General features: G+C 45.9%; 1 protein-coding gene across 1 annotated transcript in view; it reads right to left on the bottom strand.

Annotated features, from left to right (window-relative positions):
- SRRM4 (serine/arginine repetitive matrix 4) overlaps positions 1-17,621 on the bottom strand; it is a 151,521-nt gene extending 133,900 nt beyond the window's left edge. The window contains exon 1 of the mRNA XM_043557725.1: positions 17,080-17,621. Within this exon, the coding sequence (XP_043413660.1) occupies positions 17,080-17,210 (131 nt within the window). The 5' untranslated portion in view covers positions 17,211-17,621. The remainder of the gene's footprint in view (positions 1-17,079) is intronic.
- Positions 17,622-17,829: the final 208 nt, after the last annotated feature.

Below are 17,829 nucleotides of genomic sequence, written 5' to 3'. Positions count from 1 at the left end.
ATCTCTAAGAATTTGGGGAGAATGAATCCATCCGATACCCTACCTCTCCTCCTTGAGAGAAGAGACTGTGTCTAGTTCATCGGTACTTCCCAAGCATCCAGCACCAGGCCTGTCACATAAAACACACTGAATAAATAAGTTACTGAATGTTCAAGTGAATAAATGGTTTTGCAAAGAAAAAACAATCAGGGGAGATTACTTCCCAAAGATCAAAAAGGAACTTTCTAGAGGCTAAGTTCTTCTCTTGTTTTCTTTTTTGTAACCAGTGTTAAATAAACAGTAATGGTGGCCCATGCACTGGCTAAATGCTTTGTCTGTCACCATGTTTTATCCTCCCCCAAACATCTGGAAAGCTGCACTTCATGTGGGCAGTGTGGTCAAATGGTTAAGATCTATCTTCAAATCCTGGCACCAGAGGTTTCTAGCTGTGTGATTTTAATCATTCTCTTCCTTTCTTTGGGACTCCCTTTGTCTGTAAAATGGGAACAACAGCATATACTTGAAAAAAAATATGTACATTAAACATGCTAATGCCTGTGAAGAGTTTAGCACAGTACCTGAGTCGTAGTAAATGCTCAATGGACAGTAACTTATTTTTCTTTCCCTCTTCTCATAGGGAGAAAAAACTTACCGGGCAGACCTCAGATGCTCACACTGGTATGTGATTTCAGGAATGTCAGGCAACTCCCATTATGAGAGAGGATGGTACCAAACTCCCTTCCCTTTCCACCCAGCCATGTTACTAGATTACACGTCCCAGTTGTCTCGGCACCTAGATGGGATCTTGTGACTAGCTTCCACCAATGAAATGTAAATGAAAGTGCTGGGTTACTTCCAGGTTGAAGCAGTTAAGAGCAAGTGGGATCTCTCCACCTTGGTTCATTTTCCTCATCTTTCATTTGGATCATGCCATAGAAACTTGAAGCCATGCCATGGAAATGGGTCCCTGTATGGCTACATGAAGAAAAACCCTTCTTCAACCCATATAGGACGGAGATATGAGCAGGACATGATTGGATCATATTAAGCCACTGAGATCCCAAGCTTTATCTGTTATAGCTGTCATTCTTGCCTACCCTGACTACATTTTCCTCATTTAATGACCTTGCAGCATCCAAGGTGATATCTATTCTGCTTATTTTTTGAGGCCAAATGGTATCAGCAGCCAGCAGACAGGGTCAGAGAATATGTTTCTTGGAGAAAGGAGTGCTAGGAATTGATTGCAGTGGTCTGAGTGATTCATAAGAAAGAAAGGGAGGAGTGGAAGTCCTCATCTCTCCAGTGGCACTGATTCCCAGGTTCCAATGGTCAAACAACCCAATGACTCAAGATAGCACTAAGGTTTCACTTAGGTTAGGCTCTGCTGAAATGCCTCCATCTCTAGCTTTCTTGAGAAACCTCAGAACAAGCATAATTACAGCCCGAGGATAGGGCTGTGCGTGGCTAGATGACTTGTAATCACAAAATCTATGTTCCAATGGTAAATACATTTTCTGTGTTCTTTTTGCCTGTACTTTTCCAGAGGTGCCTCTTGCACCTAGAAACAGTTTAACCCAATCCTGACTAAAGCTCTGGCCTGGCACTGTTCAGGTGGAAACCAACACCACCAAGGTCTTGAACACAGGACCCATCACTGGAAATGCTGCATCCATCCACTGGGGTTAAACATATCAGAGATTTCATGGCTCCTGGGCCCGAGTCCCTTCCTTTCAGGTGATCAGGGGATCACAGGGGAGAGAAGAGGATGCTAAGAATAAACTTGGTGCAACTTCTCAGTTACAGATGATCAGGCTAACTCCAGCCAGTCACCTCATAATTGTTCATCCCCATCTTTAAAGAGAAGCAGCAAGGGAAGTAGTTGCTCACTCCTATAAAATGGCAGACTCCACAGTATATAACTGGGTGCTTCTTTGATGTATCAGGTATATTAGGCTCTTCTTTCTAGTTTATCGTCTCCAATGCTCACAGTAACCTTGGAAGAAGGTTCTCTCTCCCATTTTAGAGATAACAAAATTGAGGCTTGGGGAAGAGAAACACAGTACAGTGCAGAGATTACGTTGCTGTACTATTCAAGGTATCATGTATATCAAATGGGCCGTACAAATCACGGTACAGAGCAGAGTAGAAGCATCTTTTCAACTCAGGGCACCATTTCTGATGTGTCAAAGGATGCGAAGCAAAAAAGAATACCTCTTCCATCTACCTTTATAGTATGAGAGTTCAACCACAGTACAACTCAAACACACAAATATACATAAAGTATGCAGAAAACATAAAACACTACATAAATGCAAATTCTTAATTAATAAGTGAATTAGTTGCTTGACAAGGAGGCAGTACAGCACGGAGATTAAGCCACATGGGCTCTGGAATCAGGTGGGACTTGAGCCTAATGAAGTCTTAACCTCTTTGGACCTCAGTTTCCCCATCTGCAAAACAGAGACAATATTCCCTGTCTCACAGGGAATAAAGCTCAATATTGTGAAGCTTTAATGAGTTACCATGTATGAAATGCTTAGCATAATGTCTGACTTATACTGTTGTAGTTGTTACTGCTGTTATAAATAACTCGATTAGTCTTAGTTTTCTCATCTGTGAAACAGAAAAAAAAATCATTCTACTCATCTCATAATGCTTCATAATTTGAAACTCTTTAAAAATGTAATATGCCAACTCTGCAGATAAGATAAATCACCCCCAAACTTGACAGAGGCTGGACACAGCTGGGAGAAGATGTGGCAGAAGAAGATTGGGTTCCATAAGGAGCCAACCCTCCCCACTGCCGTCCCCCTCTTACATGGCATTCAGGTGTTCCAGGCAAGACGAAGCTGGCATTGTCCTGACTCTGAGTAAGCCCCAGCAGCAGATCCGGCTCCTACAGCCTCCCAGCATCCTGCTGGCAGAACACAAAGCCAGAAATAGCTCCCTTGGTGCAGGACACCCGTTTCCTCCCCCTTGTCCTGCTTCAGCTCCCTGACTTGCCTGAGGAGATCATGAAATGTGTCCGCTTAGCTTGGCATCTTGAGAATCAGCAGTGGGCAGGCTGGCCCTTGATCCTGTCTTCCCTGTCAATATATGCATAGCCAAATCTCTTTACTCTCTGAACCACCCCTTTAAGGGTGTCTAGCACAGTGCCTGTCCGTAGTTCTAAGTAACTATGCATTGGGTGCTGGCTGTCCAACATGTTGGGTGTCCTGGGCCCTGTGCTAGCTACTGAGTGTATGGAGATAAACAAGACAAAGCCCTCTGGTCAAATATATACATTTACACACTAATTAACAAGTTCTGGGATTGCTCACCTATTGATAGTCTATTCATCACTCTAATAGCTTATGTATTTACCAGTAGTTATCAGAGCTGGTTAACCACTGACTAGCTTCTTTAGCCTTGGGAAAGTGACTTCATCTTTCTGAGGTTCTGTTTTCTCATTTGTAAAATGGGGGAGAGAGGGTGTCCTGAGATCAACAGTCATTGAAACAATGAATGTAAAAAGCATGGCAGCAGAGTAAGTATTCAATGGTTGGTACTTGATCTGCTCCTTCCAAGAACTGTAGCATTCCCATCCTGGGAAAGATAAATATATGGCATGCATACTGTCACCTCCCTTTCCTGCACTAATGACAGACATCACTAATCAATCAAAACACTCTTTGCTACTGATTCAGCCCCAGAAGTCATCTTAACACAGTGCTTCAGGCAACTACTACCAATTAGTTGAAGCTGAAGCTGTTGACACTTTCTATGAAACATTTTTTCACCATCCTGTCCTTACCCACTCAGGTACATAGGTCTATAGTTTGGTTGACACTCTAAGGAATGTCTTTTTCCTCTCTGAACTTTATTCTAGGGCTCAGTTGAGTATAACCTCCTTAGAGACTGGAGGATGGGAGCATAGGTCAGATGCACGCAGGGGATGCCCATTAAATGTCAGTACTCATTGATGTGCCTGTAATCAGCAAACTGGGTTCCCGTTCTGCTGACTTGCTGAAGGATCTTCGGGAAGTCACTCCTTGTTTCCGGCCAATTTTGATTTTTTTTTTTTTCTCACAAGTAGTGCATTAGTGGGACATGGTGGTTAAAATCTTGACTACTGGAGCCTTACAAGCTTGGGTTTGAATCCTGGATCTAAGTGTTACCTTGGAGAAGTCACACAATCCTCCTGAACTTTAGCTTCCTCTCTTATTAATTAGAGATAATAACATTACCATCTCAAAAGCTTAAGGGATTTAAGGAGATATGAAATGGGATAATATTTTGAGATACTGACCTGTGTGGCTTTTTTCTCCCTGTATTTTCTTTTTTTTATTTTTTAACCATTTAAGCACATCATGGGTTGAAAACAGGAAGAATATGAGAGTGTTTTTAGCTTTTTCTTTTTGAAAAAGTCAAAGCCTGTAGAGGAAGGGGGATTTATGGACTTAGGAGAGAGTCTTGAAGAAACACAAAGGGAAGAAAGATTTCTCCAGAGTAGAAAGAGACTGCCTCCAGGCTAGGGAGAGGAGAGAGAATGAAGGTGGGGGAACCCACAAGAACAGAAAGGTGCCATGCAGGCAGGAATGATGGATGTCTCCATGGTAACGTGTGAACCGATGGCCAATAGTCCGAGCTCTGCCAAACCGGGCAAACTTGGACAAGTAAAATAACCTTTCTGGACCTGTGTTCTCACTTATAATGTAAGGAAGGCTATTTTTAATCACCCTCCAAGTTAGCGCAAGGAAGTAGGAAATCCTGGTGCTTAACAAATATCTATTATCCCACCCTCTTCCTCAACACCAATGATTCAGCTTGTGGTCCTCTTCACTGCCGTCTCTGAGTTTAGTTCTGGTCAAGAAAACACATGGTTAACTATCAATATCTCTTGTCTCCTTGTCTTAAAGGGTTATCCCTCTTCAGGGATGGTTCAATAATCCTCTTGCTGGGAAGAGCACTTCTACCGTGAAAGGCACTTCCCACTGGCTGATTCTCCTTCTGAGTGATTGCCCAGTGTGGGAGGGAACCATCAATACCCTGGGGCAAGCCCTCATCCACCCCCGTGAGGTCAGTGTCACTGCTGGACAGGCCCATGCCCTTCTGCCTGAGCCCAGTCTTGGAGTAAGCCTCCACCAGCGTGATCATCTAGAACCTTAAAAGCAGGAGAATAGCTAGGTCTCACAAGTGACATTTTGTGCTCCATATCTCGCCTCTGGGGAAGAAAATGTTGGGTAAGAGAGAAGTCTGGAGCAGTACATCTGGGCTGTAATTCTAACTCAGACCCCCACAAGGTGAGAGCCCTGGCCAAATTGCTTACATCCTCTGAACCTCACATCTACCACCTACAAAATGGGGACAACGGTATCTACTGCATAGGGTTGGCATGAGGATAAAGTGAAATAATATCTACAAACTGCCTAGCATAGATTTTGGTTTATTGAATAGGAGAGATCTAAAATTGCACGGCATCACAGCTAACTTGTATGATCTTGGGCAAGTCGCTTTACCTGTTTGGACTTTGATTCACTTTTTGATGACATTAACTCTTGCCCTGCCTGCTAACTGCTTGTTATTTATAGACATGTCTTTTTTTATACATTTATAGACAGGTAAACAACTTGAGAGTAAGAGAAAATTTTATTCATTATTATGCTTTGCCTGAGTAGAAGTTCTCTGCTGGATGGAGGTATGAATGAACAATCAGAAGGGAGATATAAAATCCTTTGCATAAGTTAAAAAAGGGATCCTGGCAATCACGATTCTTTGTTTCTGATAGGAATGAATTTGGATCCATTCTCAGTGCACAAGCTCGTGGGGTCGGAGATATTGTCCCACGGTGGGATGGAGACCCTGAACCTGGAGTCAAGAGACCCGGGGTTTGTTCCTGGAGACCTTGAGCCTCAGTTATTCATTTGCAAAATGGACACAAAACTGGAACTTACTGTTGTGAGGGCCAAATGAGAATGAACAATGATGATGCAGCTTTATTTCATATGACTTCAGACAAGTCATTTCACATCTCTGAGCCTCACTCATCCTATTTGTAAAATGGGAATAAACTCATTTTTCTGCCTTCTTCCCCAAGGAACTCTGAGCACTCTGATAGCTTAGGATTGGGCGTCAAGTGGCCCATATCTCAGCTATAACTGCGCAAGTCACCTTCTGATGCTCCGTGAAGCTTCCTTTGCTCTTTCTGTGCCTCAGCTTCCCCATCTTTGAGTTCCTCAAAGATGCCCTCTGGCCCTCCCATCCTGACTGCAGGCTGAATGCTGCAGCAACGCGACACTGGTTTGGAAGGAGCTGACCAATAGAAGGTGCTGTTATGATGGTGGGTTCCTGCTGGAAACAACTCTCCACATGGTGAATAGTGGCCCTGAGCCCATCCTGCACCACTGCACAGACACCTACCCCTTATGGGAGTGGGCTGAGCCCCAGAATCACCTGCCACCTGGCTGTGCAAGGGAAGCTGGCCAAACAAAATCCTCCTTATCAGCTGGAAGCTCTGAAACATGATCCCAGAAACAGCCAGAGCTGCTCACCTGCTCTGTTAGGCACAGGATGGGTACAGATGGACATCTCATCAGGATTCCCAGACCAGGCTTCAGGCAGCATATGCCACAGGAGGTCTTTATGGGGCAGGATGCCTTATCTCACAGTAGGGGATAGGGTGACAAGAGAGAGCAGTGTCTGGTCACCTGATCACAGCAGGGAAGTTCAAACACAAACACGACATTGGGCAAACACCACTTCACTGAACCCAGAGCTCACCCAGGCTGACTCAGGCTATGAAACTTGGGCAAATCCTTCTCCCTTTGTGGGTCTCAGTCCCCCATCTGCAAAATGAAGATCTGAATTAGAGCAGTGAGTCCTAAAGATCTTTTTTTTAAGCACTTAAAAAAAAGTTTATTTATTTATTTTGAGAGTGACAAGAGACAGTGCCAGTGGGGGAGAGGCAGACAGGGACAGAGAGAGGGAGACAGAGAATCCCAAGCAAGCTCCGTGCTGCCAGCACAAAGCTGGATGCAGGGCTTCAACCCACAAATGGTGAGATCACGATCTGAGCTGAAACCAGAGTCAGACGCTTAACCAACTGAGCCACCCAGGCACCCTGTTCCTAAAGATCTTTTGATCTTACATCGATCTCAGTAAGACATACATGCACACTGTAGTTCCAATACATTACACATAGTATAAAACATAGCCCTCAGACCTCCTCATGGAGGAGATTGGATGATCTTGAAAGTCTCTTTAGCTCTAAAATTCTGATGCTGGGGACTCCTGGGTGGCTCAGTCAGTTATGCAGCCAGCTTCAACTCAGGTCATGATCTCATGGTTCGTGGGTTCGAGCCCTGCATTGGGCTCTGCACTGACAGCTCAGAGCCTGGAGCCTGCTTCATATTCTGTGTCTCCCTCTCTCTCTGCCCCTCCCCCACTCACGCTGTCTCTCAAAACTAAATAAATGTTGGGGCGCCTGGGTGGCGCAGTCGGTTGGGCGTCCGATTTCAGCCAGGTCACGATCTCGCGGTCCGTGAGTTCGAGCCCCGCGTCGGGCTCTGAGCTGATGGCTCAGAGCCTGGAGCCTGTTTCCGATTCTGTGTCTCCCTCTCTCTCTGCCCCTCCCCCGTTCATGCTCTGTCTCTCTCTGTCCCAAAAGTAAATAAACGTTGAAAAAAAAATTAAAAAAAAAACAAAAAACTAAATAAATGTTAAACATTTTTTTTTTAATTCTGATGCCATACCTCTGTAAGTTTCTGGGTTTCCCCTTCAGTACCATGTGTTTATTCCTGCACGTCCTCATTATTTGTTCATTCAACAAAGATCCTCAACTGTGGACCACTGTCCTAGGTGCTGAGATACAGCCAGGAAAGAGACAGACGTGGTCCTGTCCTCAGCAGTTCCAATGTTTCTCTTGCAAATCAAAGGAATTAATATTGCTGTTTTTTAATACTGGCAATTCCATATGCTTGACTATTAGGTGTGAAAGTGACTTGATGAGGGGAAAGTGTTATAATTCATGCATTCAACAAACACTTGCTTAGCCTCCTGCCCTGTATCAGATGAGAGAGATCACCAATGAGCACACAGACGTAGTCCCTGTCCCCATGATGCTTTCAGTCTCTTAGGAGAGGTACACTTTAACAATGATCTCACAAATCAATATAAAATTACAGGCATGTTGAGAATCACGAGAGGTACTGGGATGATAAGAAAGTCTGTAACTCAGACAGCATTGTGGAAGGAATCCCTGAGGAAATGGCATTTGAGCTGAGATCAGAAAATGCGGTAGATATAAATTAGCCACCAGGGGAGGGGGGGGGGCTTTCCTGGCATCATGTGCAAAGGCCCTGTGGTAGAAAGGGCATGGGAAATTTGGATGACTCAAAAGAGAGGGATATGGCCGAACAGAAGGAATGAGGGTAAGCATTTCGGAAACAATCTTGGGGAGGTGGGCAGAAGCTAGACCATGGAGAATATTTAGGCCTTAGCAGGGGATCAGCTCTGTATTCTGCAAACCAAGGGTCAGTGATGAGGGCTTTAGATGGGTGGAGGGGGTATATATGGTCTGACTTGCTTTTCAAAGAGGTTCTTCTGGCTTGATGTGGAGAATGGGTAAGGAGGGAAAGGCAGTGTTCTAGAGAGTGGCGTGAGTTGGGATTGTAACGGTAGCTATTGCCTAGGCCGACTGGACATAAAACAAGATGAGCAAGATGAAACAAAAACACCCACAACCTTAAAAGCCAAACCACAGTGACAGGATGTACAGCAGGTAGAGAAGAACGTAGTTGTAATCAGGCAGACCCGAGTTCAGATCCTAGGTTCACCTCTTAACAAACTGTATGACCTTGAACAAGACACACCTTCACTGCCTCCCTGGCCTGTTTTTCCTCCTCTGCAAAGTGTATTGGACTACACACACATCTATCAAGAGCTCTAGGTTCTTATCCCAATTCTGACTCTTACCAGCCATTCATCCTTGAGCAGGTCACTGCCACTCTCTGAGCCTCGGTTTCCTCATCTCTAAGACAGTCTTAAAAATACATCTCTCCCAGAGTTACTGTGAAGACAGAATTAGCTAACAGAGCAAACATGCTTGCTTAGCACAGGGCTGGGCCCATGATGCCATAAGGAGCCCAAAACACACTTTCTCCCATGAGTGAGTGTGCACACACACACCAGGAATACACACTTCAGGCCCAGATGGCACCTCTCTTCCCGCAGGAGTGGTGACTGTCTTGTAAAATTCCAGCTCACTTGCATAAGCTCAACTTTTAATGAAGCCAGAGAACAGTGATCCACTGGTGTTTCTGCTCAGCGAAGCTGTCAGTGGGATGTAAGCCCAGGGAATCCGGCGACGAGGGGATTCTCCTGATGAGAAACATTTGCGTCCAGAGGATCTTAATATTTGTTTTGAACAGACACATGTAGATGTGAATTACTTAATGACTGTTTTAGGGTTCGGCATTGTTCCTGTATTTGGTTTGGCTTTGTCTCTATGACATCTTAATTCTGTGTTTTATTTCACGGAGCTCCGCACACAGGCTGTGACATATGGGAGCTCCCTCAGCAAAATCTCAAATGAAGATGGGGGGGGGGGGGGAAGAGGGAGAGAGAGGGAGAGACTGAGAGTAAGCAGACTGTAGCTTCAAAGGTGTGCAGTGAAGGGGGGCGGCTGGGTGAGAGGGATAGTCTAAATTTGCACGCATGGATATGAGAGATAGACCGAACCCTCACCGTCATGGGAACAAGATTTGCCACTGCTATTTGGAAGTCTAAACAGTGTGTTTTTCAATTTCCTAATCTGATTGATCACAATCAGAGAGATTGTAAATTTCATGCTTGTCCATAACACATGCAGGGGCCCAGCTAAGCTTCTAACACTGCTATTCAAAGTCATCCTGGCTGCATTCGAGTCAGTGAGAGGAGCCAAGAGAAGCAGATCAGACCCAGGACCCCGAGGTAGAGGGCAGGAGCACCCCTGTTACCCTCTTCCTGCTCCCAGTCTAGAAGCTGAGGGTCTGGGAAGTCCTTAACTGGCTTACAATGTTAATTGCTTGATATGTTTCCTGCCTGCATCTAGGGAGTCATCCCTGTTAGTCTTCCCGTCACTCACTCTGCTCCAGCCACACTGACTTCCTTGCTATCTTTAAATACACCAAGCATGCTTCCAACTCAGGGCCTTTGCACTTGGTGCTCCCTCTGTCTCAAACACTTTTCCCTCAGTTATCCTCATGGCTTGCTCCCTCCTTGCATCCAGGCCCCTGGACCACTCCATCCAACAAAGCAGCCCCATCCTCACCTGCTGTCCCGTTCCCCTGCTTTATTCTTCTTTATAGCACTCATTGCAACCTGACCTTATATGATTTGTTTGTTTGTTTGTTTCTTCATTTATTACCTTTCTCCCTCATGACAGCAGGGACTGGTGTTGTTCACAGCTATATCAAGTAGGAGCTCAATAAAAGTGTCCAATTAATGGAAGCATAACTTTATTTTTTAGCCACATGTGGCCTCTTCACTTTGGTGATTCATTCCCTCTGGGTTATTTTCTCTTTAACATGTATGGGCTCACTCCAATCCCCCCACCATTGGTGGCTGCTCAAGGAATGCAGACTGGATTTTGTTTCAGCCAGAGCTAGACCATGAAGGACAAGAAACCTAATGGCCCACACCAGAGTCTGCATGCTTGAGCCAATGACAGAGGAGTTGGAAATTTTATATAAGGGCAGTTCCTTTCCACAATCCTCCTTTAATAGCACTCACTATGACCCCCTCCCCCACAACAGATAATGTCCCCTCCAGAAAGTGTAAATTGCTTTTTCTTCTGGGGGGGGCGGGGAGGAGATCTTTTTTGAGACTCTACTAGCGACAAATACCTGAATCATTCTGATGTTCCTTGCATTTGTAGGTAAAATTGACAATATAAAAGAATCATTCCCATTTCACAGGTCAGACAACAAAGGCTAACTGTGTGACTATCAGCAAAAGACTTCATGCCTCAAGGAGGGTGCCTCCTTCCTCTGGTTTGCCACATCTCCTTTTCTTTATTGCTACCTATATTACAGTACTTAAGACAATCTGCCTCATGTCATATATACTGGTGTCTGTGCCCACCTTTGCTGCTAAACTCTGAGGCCCTCCAAGGGAGAGACTGCCTTTCATTCATCTGTTCCTCCTTGATGGGCCTGGCGCATAGTAATAATAAAAACTGCAATTCATTACTAATGGTAAGAGCTAACATTGATGGAGCCCTTACTGTGTGCCAAACAACACTTTCCATAAATTAGCCCAGTCAATATTCTCAACAGCTATTGGAGGGGGCTGCTAATATTAGCCCCATTTTATGGATGAGGAAACCAAGATTGAGAAGGTCAAGTTCTGGCCAAAAGTCATGGAGCTATTAAGTGTCTGAAAGTAGTGAAAGGAAACATGTGTTTTGGTTAGTTTGCCATTGGGGTTTGTCAGATGTTTTAAAAACAGCTCTACACATCTCCAGTGGCTCTTTAGGGAATCCTAAAACCACATCAAAAACTTATACAGAGCACTGGGATGGTCAAGTGGTAAGGCCAAGGAATCCCAACCATCACCACCAAGCAGCCCACCCAGCTCAGGTGGTGAGGGTCTTAGCACTCTCTCCCGACATCTCATTAGGTAACTCATGCCTTGGTAACAAGAGCACGTTAAATGGAGGTCTTGGCCAGGCACTGTGTCATGTTCTTTATATATATGATCTCATCCACCCTTCACTATGACCCCATGAGATCAGTCTTTCATAGCCGGGCAAACTGAGGCATAGAGAGCTGAAGTGATTAGCAGATTCCAAAGGTACGAATTGCACAGCAGGATTTCAGCCTGAGCAGATCTGACTTCAGAGCCCAAACTCTCTTTTGTTTCTCAATGTTTATTTATGCGAGAGAGAGAGAGAGAGAGAGAGAGAGAGAGAGAGAGACAGAGACAGAGACAGAGTGTGAGTGGAGGAGGGGCAGAGAAGAGAGGGAGACACAGGATCCAGAGCAGGCTCCAGGCTCTGAGCTGTCAGCACAGAGCTCTATGCGGGGTTCAAACTCACAAACCGCAAGATCATGACCTGAGCTGAAGTTGGATGCTTAACTGACTGAGCCACCCAGGCGCCCCTTCAGAGCCCAAATTCTTAACTGTTCCACGTTCTCCCCTTCAGAGCTGTTCTGTCACATCTCAGATAAGTCTTGGTAACGAGCAATTAAGAAACTCTGGTTTTGTTAAACCCCTGAAAGCCTTTCCACCTCACAGGAAGGTAAATCCAGCCACTCTGGAAGAAAGGATATTTTTAAAAATTTATTGTGCCCCTGCGGCATGCTGGAGGTGCTCACAGTGTGGGAAGGCGCGTGATCCAGGCTTCTTTCCTTATCAGAGGAGTTAGGCTTTTAGGGGTGTTCCCCCTCTTTTTTTTTTTTTTCTGGTGGCCTGGAGTGGGAATGGAGTTAACAGAGGTTCACACAGGCCTGGAAAACACTTCCAGGTGGTATTTAGTCCAACCTCCTGTACCCACACCAGCCGACGTGTCTACTCACTCAGCCAGCCAGACATCTATATCCAGAGAGCTTCCTTCTGACACTAGTCAGAGTCAAATCTATCTGCAGAGTGTGTGTCTCTTAGGCTGCATTGATCAGAATCCCCAGCCCGTCAGGAGTGGGGGTGGGCTGGGAGAGAGCGAATCTGATACGGATTTGGACCGCGTGGACTCATTCAATTAATGCATCCAACTTTCATTCAGCATCTACCGCAGGCCGAGTCTCTAAGACAGCACAGTTGCCAAGTGAAAACAGCCGTGTCAGAAATAATACGCCCCCACACCCCCACTGACCCCTGTACACCATTCAGCAAATTTCACCTTTCAGAAGGAGAAAGGTTCGACCCAAACAATAACACTCCCTTTCCAGGGAAAAACGATCATTCATCGCCAGGGCAAGCATTCTCCACAACCCTTGGTACCTTGGTTTTTAACCACAGGCTGTCAGGAAATCACCTCCCAGCTGCCCCTCACTCTGCTCCCGAGGACAGAGTCAGCACAAATGTGCTAACTGATCTCTTGGCACAAAGGGGGAGTCTGGAATTAAACGGTTCAAAGGCATTTTTCCTGCCTTACAATTTGGCCATCTTTCCCTTTATGCAGTAAAATCTCCAATAGTTCGGAATTTATGATCCTTTAGACAGACCTGGGCTGAAGTCTGCTTCTGGACTATTCTGCATAGAAAGGATTTTCGAAGAAAATTAATAGCGTGCCAAAAGAATTGTAAAGAGAATTGCTTATGCTGTTTAAGAGGGCCGCCTTTCCAGCCCTTTGCAAACACTCCTGCATCTACAAACAATTGATACGCTAATTTCAAATGGGTTTTTTACTCATTCATTAAGTCCTCAGCTACTGTTCGTTGATACGATTATTACAGTTGGAGTTAGCCTCAACTACTTAAGTTTTCCATTTTGAGCCAAAACTTTTTGGGTGCAAACTTTTATGGACCAAATAATTAACAAAGAGAATGAATTAATGTCAGGAAAAATGACTATACTTCTTTGGTGGAGACAAAAGAGGGGTCTCTTACTCTCCAAGTGTCTTACTGATTCATGCTGACTGTCTTCCAGCTGGTATAGGGTGAGGCTTCACTATGGCAACCATACGTCCTGGTTCCTCTGGGGTAGTGCCTGTTAGGTCTTCCATTGGATAACCACTCACAGCAAACCTTTTCACTCTTGATATGAATAATAAATTATATTGGAACTAGGGGTTCAAACTGTGATTTTCAAGGAGTTTGAGGCTTCTTTAGAAGCCTCATTGCTACACAAATGAAAAGAATACTCTGTGCGATGTTATACCAATCCATTCAGAATCTAGATGATTCTTCAGCAGCCCTCCACCCAATAACTAAAAAAGTCATATCAGAAAGCAGCTAATCTTCCCTCAGGGAAGAGAATTATGGGACCACTCCCAACCCACCCCCTGTGTGCTAATTCCATCTCAATGCATTGCCTGTCAGAAGCTGAAATCCCATAATGTTTACTGCCAACATTATTTGGGGGAGAAACAGGTAGGCCTGAAGAACACCATACTGAAAGAAAATGTTCATTTCCTTTGGCCATTATAAACTCTGAACTGTTTGTTTTAGAAGCAATGTCTGTTAAGCAATCACTATGTACCACACACTGTGGGAAGTGTTTTACCTGACTCAATCCTCATAACTCAATGTCTGAGATGGCTACTATTATTATTTCTATTTTCCAGCTGACAAAACAGACTCAGCAAGGTAAAGAAACTTGTCTAAGACACTCAGCTAAATGGGAGAGCCAGAACAGGAATCCAGGTTTGTCTGAAACTCAAGTCTGAGCCCTTAACCACTATGATATACTGCCTCCCACTCTGCTATACTGTTCTGACATTTGAGTCAGACATCTGCTTGCAATTTGATACATATAAAGCTATTGCCTCATCAAGTATGCCTCATGGAGGGTGGGGGAGTGGAAGGGGGGAGGTAAGGAGAGGTTTTGCTTGGAGTGCGATTGTATGATGTATGCACAGTGCTATGAAATCAACCAATTGAATATCAGCTTCTATCCTGGTACTAAATTATCCTCAGAGATACACTGAAAATATCCTGGGGAAGTTCATTCAGATGAAGGGTAACCCTTATCTATAAACACATATTAAGTATGTAACCAACAGAACTGTCTGGTGTTTTCATCCACCCCCTTCCCCCATCTCCCTACAGATCTGCTAACTATGTGCTGGGCTTGACTCATGGAACTAAAAGACATTTCTGATGAGACCAAGTCTCTAGCTTGCCTCTAGATGAAGCCACTGGCGCTCAGCTGATGCTATGCCAGTGTCTCTGTCTCTTTCCTTCCTGAGAACTCAGCTTTGGAAACATGGTACTTCCACTGTTAAGTAAGCATGCAACATTAGAAAGGAGGTAGAAATTGACCTCCGCACTGGATGTGGCTGGCTTCAATGAGAATGGGGATGATTCCGGTTTTATAGACAGTCTGTTAAAAGACCACTCAAACCCAGCCTTCCATGAAGACTTGGATACAAAAGCTCCCGACTCACTTTCCACCCCAAACCAGGAGTAACAGCTATAAAACAAATCTATCCTACAGAGAGGCCACACCTGTTACAGAAGTATTGAAGGGGATCCTTCCCAGCATGACATAAATTAGGGGCTTATGACTCAGACTTTCACTCCAGGGGTGGTTTCCAGGGGAAAGGAGACCCAGGACATTAAATGATACCTAGAGAAAAATGATACCTGGGGGAGGAGGGTTGGCTATTATAAGAGTACCAGATGCATGATATTAAGATTTGTTACAGAAAGCATGAGGGTTTGGAGACTTTGGGCAATTCATATGATTGAGAATATGACTAAGAAAGGGGCATGACAGTGTCACAGACAGACAGGGAAAGGGTGAACGTGCCAGGTCAGGTGGACTTAGGTATTTTCTGTATTAAAATACCACCAGGAATCTCCTCTCCTCTTGCTGTATCCCTTAAATATATGGAAGACTCCGGACCAAATGTCACACTTGTAGTTTTCAATGAAATTGTCTTTAGTTTCTTCTACAAGGGCATATTCTTTGGCTAACACAGCAATGGATTTGCCAACATAGGTTCACTCCAAAGGTGGAATGGATGGCTGAAACCCACGAAGATAAAACTGCTGATGTCAAAACTCTCTACAAAGAACCTTTCTTCAAGCAGAGAAACACCAGGTTTTGATGGCATTTGCTGCTATGATTCCTTTTCTCCAGACTGTGTCACAAGGTGTCCCCCCGCCCTCCCCAATCCACAAATACTGGCTGCTGCTGCTGCTTGAAGCCTGCCACATCCGGACTCTAGTCCACCCATTCCCAACATGAGGTACCCGTTTTTCTAAAGACCTGTATGAGCTAGGTTCCTATCAGACTGTGAAAAGTTCTCCAGTCTGAGTTTGCTTCTTTAGATATGATTCCCTGTCGTCCACCCCACACCCACTGGAAAGTTCAGATCCAGTGGTGCCAGAACAGGCATTCTCTCTGAACCACTCTCACAGACATGTTTTCAATCTACTCTCTAATGTAGCCAGGATCAATAAATCCTCCAAGTGGTCTCCCCTGGTCCACTTCTTTCTTTTTCTCCCACCAAACCACTCATCCAACACCAGCAAAAGATGAGTTTTCCTACTGCCTTGATTTTCCCTGACAGAGGGCACAGTCTTCCTTTCATTCTCAAACTCCTCTAAACTGGATGCTTTATGAAAAGGATTGGGTTTTCTCGGTCTTGGAATGTTCTTCCCCACCTCCTCTCCGTTTCACCCCACAACCTCTTCTCCTTCTTTCTGCCTTTCTTTTCTTCCCTTATTCCTCCCATCACACTGTTTTCACCATCTAAGGGTCTGTTCTCCTCCTTGAGTTCAAAGCAATCAGATCCTTTTTGAAAACCAAATAAAACTCTTCCAAGATCATCTTCATGATCCTGGAAGTCTCCCCCCTGACTCCAGAGCTCAGAGTACTGGTTTTGGATGCAGGTGAGGAGAGGATTCAGCAACGGTGGCAGCCAGAAAGGCGTGGAGGAGGGTGCTGTTTAGGGTGTATTTGAGGGAACAGCATATGGGCTTTTGTCGAATGTTCAGAGCTCGCTAGTTTCTGAGCTGAGTATAGAAATGTGCCGTTACCTCTGAACACTGCTGAGAGCTCGTTCAGCCCTCTTTTTCTCTTCTTGTACAACACCCCCCGACCACCCTGAACCACCATTCCTTTGCCCGCCCCCTCCCCCCATCCTCTGGGCTCTGATACCAAGAAAAGTTTCTTAGTTAAGTCCTATCTCACCTACACTGCCCACCCTAAGAAAGCAAAATCTCTCAAATAGCAGTTGCCAGGTCAGCAGACCATTGAGTGTTGCTCCCCCTGAAGACTCCCTGTCCCTTCTCACCAGCCGCCACCTCACACAGGCAATTAGTTCCCATGTTCCAGCGGGAGATACCGAGTAGTGACGGGAAAAGACAGGCGCTCTGGCCCAGCCGCCTGCATCCACCCTTCAGGGCTCTGGGGCACACAGGCCAGAAGGAAGGACCATCAGGGTCTCTTCTCTCTTAAGAAGGAGGTCATTACCTTGGCAGCGGCTTGCGGGCCGTGATACTGGCGACAATGATGCTCTCGGGACGCGGGGTGGCCACAGCTTTAAAGGTTCCTCGCCAGAACTTCTCAAAAAGCTGCTTCTCGCCTTGCTGAACGCTCGCCATAGCCAACCCAAAGGGGCCCGGGGCGCCCGGGCGCTGTCCGAAGTGCTGAAACGTGGATTCCAAACGGGGGCACACCGGGCTCCGGGCTCAGTTCGCGTGAAAGCGAGAGGGGTGGGGTGGGAGAGATCGGGGTTCAGGGCGGGGGATGGGGCGCCTCAGCCCGGGCAGGCAGGGGAGAAAGAAGGCTTATCCACCGTCTTTCTTCGCCTTCTGTGTTGTCTCTGGGCTGAGCTCTGAGCTTGCTGAGCCTCCGCGCCCCAGGAAGGGAAGGCAGGGCTGGCTTTCTCGGCAGCGCCAGGAGAGAAGAGGCGACAGGGTCGTCTGTGTGTGCGTGCGCGTGTGAGCTCAGGCGCGCCCGGGTTTTGTCTCTCGCACAATGTGACGTTGGAAGAGGAGGCTGGTCGCGCGAGCTGTACTTTCCTCCCCCCTCTCCGTCTCTCCTCCTCCCCACCAACCCCCTCCTCCTCCGGCACAGCCTCCTGCCGCCATCTGCATAACAAAAGCCCGCAGGTCTTGGGAGGAGAAAGGGCGGGGCGTGTGCCTGTCACCGCTGCCCCGAGGCGACAGAGTTGCAGCGCTGACCCCTCAGAGAAGCAATCCCGGCACCCCCGAACTGAAC

This window comes from Prionailurus bengalensis, chromosome D3, assembly GCF_016509475.1.
Source record: "Prionailurus bengalensis isolate Pbe53 chromosome D3, Fcat_Pben_1.1_paternal_pri, whole genome shotgun sequence".
NCBI lineage: Eukaryota > Metazoa > Chordata > Mammalia > Carnivora > Felidae > Prionailurus > Prionailurus bengalensis.
Note: the sequence above shows the minus strand (reverse complement) of the source record. Positions and strands in the feature narration are given on the sequence as shown.